Here is an 8450-nt window from a genome sequence, read left to right as displayed (position 1 = left end):
TAATCTCCTTTTCCATATGCTAAACAACAAAATTAATTATTCTATCCTCGTTAACAAAATTATACAAATTGATGAGGCAATTGTCAATTAAGTTAATCAAAGTCATCTTAAGAGTAACTTTGACAAAATTCTGGATTAACTTAAGGAGGAAGGTAAAACTACAAAATCATAGAACAAAATTTATCTCTGTTTCTTTTTTTCTCATCGCTGAGCAAACATATTTGAATCGTCTTTTCTGTATCCTCCTAGTTATATAATTGACTTTCTCTTATCTCGATCAATGCTTTTCTCTAAACACAATCTTTCTGAATTTTAATTATGCTTTGAAAAAAAAAAAAAAGATCCGCGCTACCTCACTCTGTCTCAATTTTGGTCCCAAATTATAAGCTTTTGAAATCGAACAATTAGATCGTAATCCACTCATTCCTAAATTGATCGGCAAGTTAATCGCGATTTGGTCGAAACCTCCCTAAATGGAAAAGCGTAACAAGCATCTTGATCAATAAAGTACCCAACGTACGTACATACGTTCCATTAAGAAAGAAAAAATACGATAACATCGACGCGGGGTATCTCATCGGTCAAAGATGCTCACGTTTCTCTCATTGAGCGACTTCGTGTATATAAAATATGTCTTCGGGACATCAAGACGCTCCAGAGCGCGGAGTAGCGCGAGTGACGAGCGAAATTCGCTACGAGCCCTCGTCCAAAAGCATACCGATCATACACTGGTTTCGATTCCCAGGGCTGTGGGAAGAGATTATCGGAGCGATTTCGGAAACATGCCGTGTGCAAACGGCGCGGGACGTCGCGCCCGCCGCCGCCGCCGCCGCCGCCGCCATGGACGCCCCGCGTACGGTCGTGCGTTCGCGTTCGCCTCGCGCGAGAGAATAAAAATGTATCGCGTTTACTCACACAACTAATGCGAATCCGAAACAGGTCCTCGTTAAGGAACGCGGCCACCATGCACGCGTACACCGTGCTCGTGCGGCTCAAACTCGCGCGACGAACGTCGCAAACGTACCGCGTCGCATATTGCATCGACTGATCGGGATCGACTCGACGGCTCGACAGGATCACCGCGCACCGGTCTGAAGTTGTAATTGGTTGTAGTCAACTGTATTTACTGTAGTCAGTCGACATGAGTCGACACTGTCGATAGTGGCCGCGTTTAGCAGACACAACTGTTGAGTTCGTCTTATCAACACTCTGCGTTGATTGGTTGGTTCTAAACGTAAGAGCCAATCACGTTCGACTGCTACTCAGCAGCTTGGTCTGCTAAACGCGCCCAGTGTCGACTGATCACTCTCGCGACAGTGCTGTCAACGGTGGCCGTCCGCGACATCCGCGTTGAATGCGACTTGCGATTGGAAGAAGAGGCTTGTTCGCGTTGCTTGAAATCCCCAAACATTTTTGCACTTAAAATGAGATAAATATATATTCGGCCGTTGGAGAGAGAGAAAGCGAAGATGCTGAGTGCGAAAAGTGCAAGCAACGCGAACAGACCCAAGATACATTCGAATGAAGTTAGCCGAGATATCAGTTTAAAAAAATATTTAGATTATCCTATGATAATTAATTCATGCAAAATACAAACGAGACTTCGCACAAAAACTTCATCCAATTTATTTATGTCGGTTAACTACGTAATGTAAAAATAAATGATTAATTAAAATTAACTGTCAAACTTATTTTTTAACTGCACTTACTTTTATCTTTTTCTAAATTCTATAAAGAACTAGACCATTTTCAATTATTGAAAAAGTGGACTGTGGTAAGTTAACTTTTCGTATTCCACGTAACATGACAAATATGCGAGACAATTTTTTAGCAACTTTTTAGGAAAAGTAGCCTTAAGTATATCGAGAATAGCATTTGCCTATAAAGTCTTGAACAAGCGCAAGGGACCAGGCGCGTATGGGGTCAATAAATAAAATATTAATTAATCCTTCTCCAAAATTAATTTTCATTAGTATAATAAATAAATGTCAGATGTCGCAACACGAATGAAAATTACAGAATTTGTATGCCATATCAAACGTGTTTTATTTACAATAACTCCTACAGAGAGGGTCGATTCTGTATCTTGGAACAAGGTGAAAATTACAAAAGTGAACAGATTTATTAGATTTCGACAAATGAAATTGTAGATTCTCTAGTGAATTTCCTCACTTTTATAATTTTCACCTCGTCCCAAGATACAGAATCGATCCCCAGAAATAATGATTATAAAATAAAAGATACATGATTTACTGGCTCAATTTGTGCGTCGCGACATAAAAAAGAAAACAAATTAATAGAAATCTTCCTCCGCAGTTTTCGATGCTGAAGTTTTATTTTTAATCTGCTCTTGATTGTTGTACATGTCCGCCACATCTTGAGCGGAAGTAGCCTGCTCGCAGGACTTATCCTCACGAATCCTGATAAATCGCGGAAACCTTAAAGATAGTCCCTTTTCCGGATCGACCTGAACCAGAACAAAACTTATTAAAGGAGCTCGAAAAATTTCAAAAAAACTCCAAGGAAGAATTAATTGCATAAATATTGTAGCTTCTATCTCTGTTTAATTGATAGAAATGTTCGATGTGTGGATAAAAGATTTTCGGGAGTAAATTAATTACGTCACGCAATATCAATTTCTTTTAGCGCAATTACGGTCAGTCATATTTTTACAAATGCTTGCTTTGGGAAAACTCACTATTCCGATAGCCGCTCTGTGTACGGGACTGAGGCTGATGTCGGCACACTTGATCTCCCAGACTTGAATTGGCTCGAACCAGTGATCCGGCTCGTGGCTACTATCAAAACGATAGTACGATTTCACCTGCGGTATTACATGATCTTTGAAGAATTTGGTGTAATTTTCGAGCTCCTCCTCTTTGAATCCTGTGCCGATCTGTTTATAAGAAAATAATATACATCGATATAAGCTCTAGAAGTAATGCACCAAGCAAACAAAATATAAAGCCCATTCTACAATAGCCGTAAAATGTAAGTAGTAAAAATTGACTAACAATGTCGATTATTTTTGAACTGTAAAAATCCTGTAAAAATTTGTAGCTTATTGCTTATGTCTTACTGCATACGTTTACGGCTATTGTGGACGAGCCTTAATATGCTCACAGTAAAAACTTAAATTACAAGAATTATCAAATTTGTCGTTTTCCATTAATCATACAACGTGTCCCTGTTCACTTTTACAAGAAATATTTCAGGTACATTACCTTACAGATGCTTTGATACTCTTCGTTTTCCTGATCGTAACAAGCTAAGAGAAAACCACCGTAAGTGCCGGTCCTCTTTCCCTTGCCGATGTAGCCACCGATTACGACCACGTCAAGCGTGTCGCCGAGACCATCCAAGTAATCTTTTTTGAGTTTCAACCAGTTTCTTGATCGCTTCGCGATCTCGTAGGTTGCTTCCTTTTCCAACGTCTTCACCATCAGCCCTTCGCAATTTCCCTTCACAGATTCGTCCAAGAAGACTTCCACCTCTTCCATCGTCGTAGTATCCAGGCTATTGGCGAATTTCCATTCGCCCTCCACTTCCTTGAAGTGCTCCTTCAGCAGTTCACGACGTTTCGCGAACGTTTCTTTCACCAACGGCTCATCATTTAAGTATAACAGATCGAACATAAACACGCATACTTGTACTTTGATATCCTCCTCATTAGCATCCTAAAAATAAAAATGAAATGTTACTTTAGGACAATCATAATCATAGCAATTATAATCTTAACAATTGCAATCATTTAATGACAAAGTTAATAATAATTACAATCAAAGCAGTAATTAAAATTAAACGAAAAAAATTATAACATGTAATTATTACCTTTCGCTTTCTTGTACTGAGTATTTGGAACGGTAATATTTGTTTCTTCTCCCTATCCCAAGCAACCGCCTCGCAGTCGAGTATGCAATTCTTTACTTGATCGCCGCGAGTATTTTTGAATCGCTTAATGATATCTGGATACTTGGTTGTATTGTTTTCCTGATTTCTACTGTATATATTGACTTGTCCATTGTCCGCAACGTGTATCTGCCGAATTATAATACTTTAAACGACTTAAATCTAAATTATCATGTTCTCAGGAGAATTAATTCTCAAACATCTTATTTCCTTCTACGTACAATAAAATTTTATTTATTATATTATCAAATTTGCAAAATTAAATAAATGAGAACCTGTGCTCTTTCTCCATCATACTTCCATTCACAAGTAAATTTCAGGCCTTCGAATCGCGTCAGGACTTCCTGAACACCTTTAGTAGGATGTGCCAACATGGGTTTCAAAGGTATTCCAGGAGTGAGTTTGCACTTGCTCGGTAAAGCCTTAATTCCATCCTCCAGTAGAACAGGAATTATAAGATTGTAATTCGGACATTCACTGCAAAAATATATAATAGCAAAAACTGAAAGAAACTTAAGTATATATTTAATACAATATCTTGTCCCTAAATTGAGAAGTAAACATTTTTTAATAAAATAATTTATTTTAACCAATTTAATCATTTCAAACATAATCATATAGTGTATATATAAAATATTGTTAAACATATACATATATATACATATCTATATATTTTTTTTCTTTTTAATTGAGAATATTTTACTTAGAAAAAATCGTTTAATCTAATTTATTAGTTTTAATATTTATAATATAGATAGTAATATTTTCAAAATAATCTTACCAATACGTTGTTTTCAATGTAAGCGCTATCTCGTCATACTTTTCTTTGAAACGATCGCTCGACATCTTTTTGCTTGCATTCAGAATTTCGGGTGGATAATCTTGTTCCGGCGGTGTCATCGCGCAAGCTAAAGCCAATGCCTAAGAAAGTCCAGGTATTTAATAATATATAATAATAATAATAATAATCAAAAGCGTTATATCGCGAGAGACTTACTTGCAAAACAGATTGTTCTGCTAATCCAATACGAAGCTTCCCAGCCAACGATCTAATGAAGTATTTTGCTTCTGCATTACGACACGCCACAAACAGCGTCTGAATTTTATCCAACTTTTTCGTCAAAGACTGTAGAAAAAAAAATTAATTATTATTCATGCAAAGAATACGCAGTTCCTAACTTATTTATTTTTATATAAGTATTTTATGTTTCTCGTTTAATTTACTTAAAATCAAAATTAATTTAGTTCAATTTTAAATACAATTAATTTTTAATTTATACAATTTAATTTTTAATTTATGGTATAAACTTCAAGTTAAACTTCTTTAAATAACTTAAATTTTTTATTCTTAATTCAATCTTTTTCAGCGCTGTGAGAAAAATTTTTGTTTAGAAAGAGATAACTTTTATATGTTCATATTAATAATAACAATAATTATAATAGTTCTGTGGATTACCGTGGGCCCCGTCATCTGAGCGATTTCCTTCAGTTTGGAGTACACGTTAGAAACTGTCAATGGTGGCGGTTGAAACATGGTTCTCTGATTAGATCTGCTATTTTCCGCGACAATTCCCAAATCGCCAACCTCCTGGACGTCGGCTTTAATTTGCGCCAGCGTTCTACCAGTACACTGCGCTACGGCTTTCATTAGATTCTGATCTGCGACTCCAAACTCAATTCCTAAAAAAACGCGATAACTATATTGATACTTATAATTTAAAAAATTACCTTTAGACAAACACCAAATTTTTTTTTTGAATTTTTGAATAATCAATTATTAACCTTCGTACGCCGGTGCTAATTGATTAAGGCACAGATAAACGCTCGGTAGAAGATCCGCAGGGCTCAGGACTATGACAGACCGGAAATAATTTGACAATATCTCTATTGTCTTTAATCTTCCGCTCGTCTCCTCGATGAGCTCCAAAGTGCGTGCGAAGGCGCTATATGGAGTTCTATGAATTTCAAACAGAGAGAGATTTTAAATATCTCTAAAGCTTTACAAAAGTTTCGCGGATTCTTACAGTATTTCTAAATCTTCTAAAACAAAATTTTATTTGGACTCACTTGTCTCCTCGTTTCCAGCATGCATCGTCTATCGGATGATAGGCAGATGCGCTAGGATTGTATGACTGGCAGACGCTTTTTCTATTGCTCGCTTTGTCATCCTTTGCGTCGCCCTTTTGTTTGGACACTGCAACACGAAGCATTCATATAACTGTTTGAATAATTTTTGAAGCTTGTACAGTTTAAATTAAAATTACATTAAAATACAAATATCAATCTGTAATTCAAAGAATAAAATAAATTTTCGCCAGTAATAAAATTTTAATATATTGCCAGTCAGGCCGATCATTAAACACTGATTTCAATCTGTAATGTTTTCAAAATACTTTTGAATTATTAAATACTCACTAAAAAAGTTGTGCACTTTTTTAGCCTTTTTCTCAGGCGTAGGCTCCTTCTTCGGGCTTTCATCCTTAGTAGTAGTAGTTTGTGACTTCTCGGGTGTGGAGGACTTCTTCGGACTTTCACTCTTCTCTTCACTGTCCGAAGCACTTTTGTCTGTGTCGTTATTTGAAACGTTATTTATCTCGCTAGGCTTGTCTTCGCTTTCAATTTTCTTTTCTTCATCGTTAACCTCCGATCTTTTTGGACTTTCAGGTAACTAAAACCATAATTTGTAGATATGAGAAAATTTACGAACATTCTCTCTTGTAAATTTATCATAATATTTCTTCAACTTTTTGTATAAAAATTAATTAAAATTTCATTAGGATTTTTAGTGTTGAAAGAGTCTGTGAACATACAGATAGATGACCCTCATCGTCACTGGAATCCACTGGCTCAATGATCCTGGCCCGTTTCTTCTTCACCTTTTCAGTCTTCTTTACCTTATTTGCCGTATTGGACTCAGATTCCTTCTTTGAAAAAGCAGATTCTTCAGTTTTCCTTTTACCTTCAGCTGCACCATTTCCTATTTGAGCGTTATTGGTCTTCTCTTCTACAGTGTTAGTGGTCTTCTCTTCTACAGTGCCATTTACAGTTTCATCTTCTTCCTTCTTTTTCTTCTTTCCACCAGGCGTACCTTTCTGCTTCTTTTCTGTCTTTTTCGACGACCCGGGTGAAAGTTTATTCAGCTTATTCTTCGGAGTAGCTCCTTGAAGATAATTATAGGGATGTATTGTATTTGAAAAATCTACAGCTCAACAGTGTAGTTACCTAGCTTCGCACGAGGTTTCACACCTGGCGAAGGAGTCTTGGTAATCGTCTTTGGCTTCTTAAGTTTAATGTTCTGCTTCTTTGAAGGTGAAGAACTGCAAAACCAACGACTTATAGAAAAATAATATTAAAAACGAAGGAAAATGATATAACTCTTAATCGTTTTCGACATATAAACTCTAACATAGTATTGTTTTTAATCACCTGCTGGAGCTGTTGCTGCTATCCCTCTTCCGTTTGCCATTCTCCACTGCATCCTGATTCTCTTGCTTGTCCGACGAGTTGTGACTGTTGGTTGTATGTATCCAATTAAAAACGACAACGAATCGGCTGTGAGCTGCGACTGCAAGCTCCAGCCGTCGAGCCGGTAGAGCCAGCGAGCTCAAGCGTGAGCACGTGGCGAGGATTTTTAGCATAATCGACTACTATAGAAGAAGAGAGATTATTAACAGCGAAACATACCTCTCCAAATTATCCTGGTTCGAATTCTCCTTCGTGGATGATATTTTAGTGAAAAAGGAGCTGCAAAAATGACATCAAAATTGTATGTACATGGAAAAAATTGCTATGCTAATTAGCTAAGCTGTGTGTCGCATCTATTATACATTAAATTATATTAAATTATCAAATAATTATTAGATCTACTTACTCTATACGACGCTGCGCCATTATCACTGCCGCTTCTACGTGTTTGACAGATTTCCCGCGTTTATCTCATGGTAACATAACTGGACATAACCTCACTTTCATAGATCAAATTATATGTATAGAAGATCTTCTGTGAAGGAAGAAAGATATCAACACCATAGAGTTAAATTAATGTAGAGAGGGATATAAAGTGATCTGTATTGTCGACAGTCGGTAAAGAAGACGAGTTTACCGAATTTTGTCGCAACCACCAAATTTAAATAAAAATCGACGAAGCATCAGGGGAATATAATATATACATATGGATATTCTATATACAATGAGCCGGAAATTATCGTTTAACTAGAAAGGGGATAATTGTATGTATGTACAATCATATATGTATGGACAGAAATATTGTTCCTCTTTTGATAATTAAATTTCGGAATGCATTCTTCTTGTCCAATAAAAAAATTCTCCCAATTTCCATTAAAAAATAAATTATAAAATTAAACAAAAACATATTCCAAAACTTATAACCTTTCTATCCACGGAGATGTACATGAAAAAATAAATATATTTATACATTGCGTATTAAATCTTTATTTATTAAAAGAACAGTTTTTAAACAAAGTATCTCTAATTTTTGGAAAAAAATACAATCAATAAAAATAAAAATACATATAAACTAC

The 8450-nt window shown here is 36.0% G+C and overlaps 1 protein-coding gene across 2 annotated transcripts; it reads right to left on the bottom strand.

Moving 5' to 3' along the window:
- Positions 1–1942: 1942 nt before the first annotated feature.
- Positions 1943–7870, bottom strand: LOC112467184 (DNA ligase 1). Of its 2 annotated transcripts, XM_025035672.1 has the most exons (16): positions 7781–7870; positions 7594–7653; positions 7336–7419; positions 7132–7226; positions 6720–7069; positions 6325–6577; positions 5977–6103; positions 5692–5864; positions 5366–5589; positions 4907–5035; positions 4691–4830; positions 4185–4386; positions 3832–4038; positions 3225–3677; positions 2699–2896; positions 1943–2467 (listed from the first exon to the last, which is right to left on the bottom strand). In XM_025035672.1, the coding sequence occupies exons 1-16, from the start codon at positions 7798–7800 to the stop codon at positions 2294–2296; spliced, it is 2889 nt and encodes a 962-aa protein (XP_024891440.1). In that variant the 5' UTR covers positions 7801–7870; the 3' UTR covers positions 1943–2293. The 2 variants fall into 2 exon arrangements, with proteins under 2 accessions (XP_024891440.1, XP_024891439.1); XM_025035671.1 differs by having other exon boundaries at positions 7336–7653; positions 7781–7818.
- Positions 7871–8450: the final 580 nt, after the last annotated feature.

The sequence above is a fragment of the Temnothorax curvispinosus genome, unplaced genomic scaffold (genome assembly GCF_003070985.1).
Source record: "Temnothorax curvispinosus isolate PA1 unplaced genomic scaffold, ASM307098v1 QBEX01017031.1, whole genome shotgun sequence".
NCBI lineage: Eukaryota > Metazoa > Arthropoda > Insecta > Hymenoptera > Formicidae > Temnothorax > Temnothorax curvispinosus.
This window is presented reverse-complemented; position numbering and strand designations above follow the sequence as displayed.

Coding starts and splice junctions, on each gene's coding strand:
- LOC112467184 (XM_025035671.1), bottom strand. CDS start 7,547: ATGCTAAAAATCCTCGCCACGTGCTCACGCTTGAGCTCGCTGGCTCTA. Junction 3,678..3,831: donor TCAGTACAAGAAAGCGAAAG/GTAATAATTACA, acceptor TTTTATTTTTAG/GATGCTAATGAGGAGGATAT. Junction 2,468..2,698: donor ACAGAGCGGCTATCGGAATA/GTGAGTTTTCCC, acceptor GTTCTGGTTCAG/GTCGATCCGGAAAAGGGACT.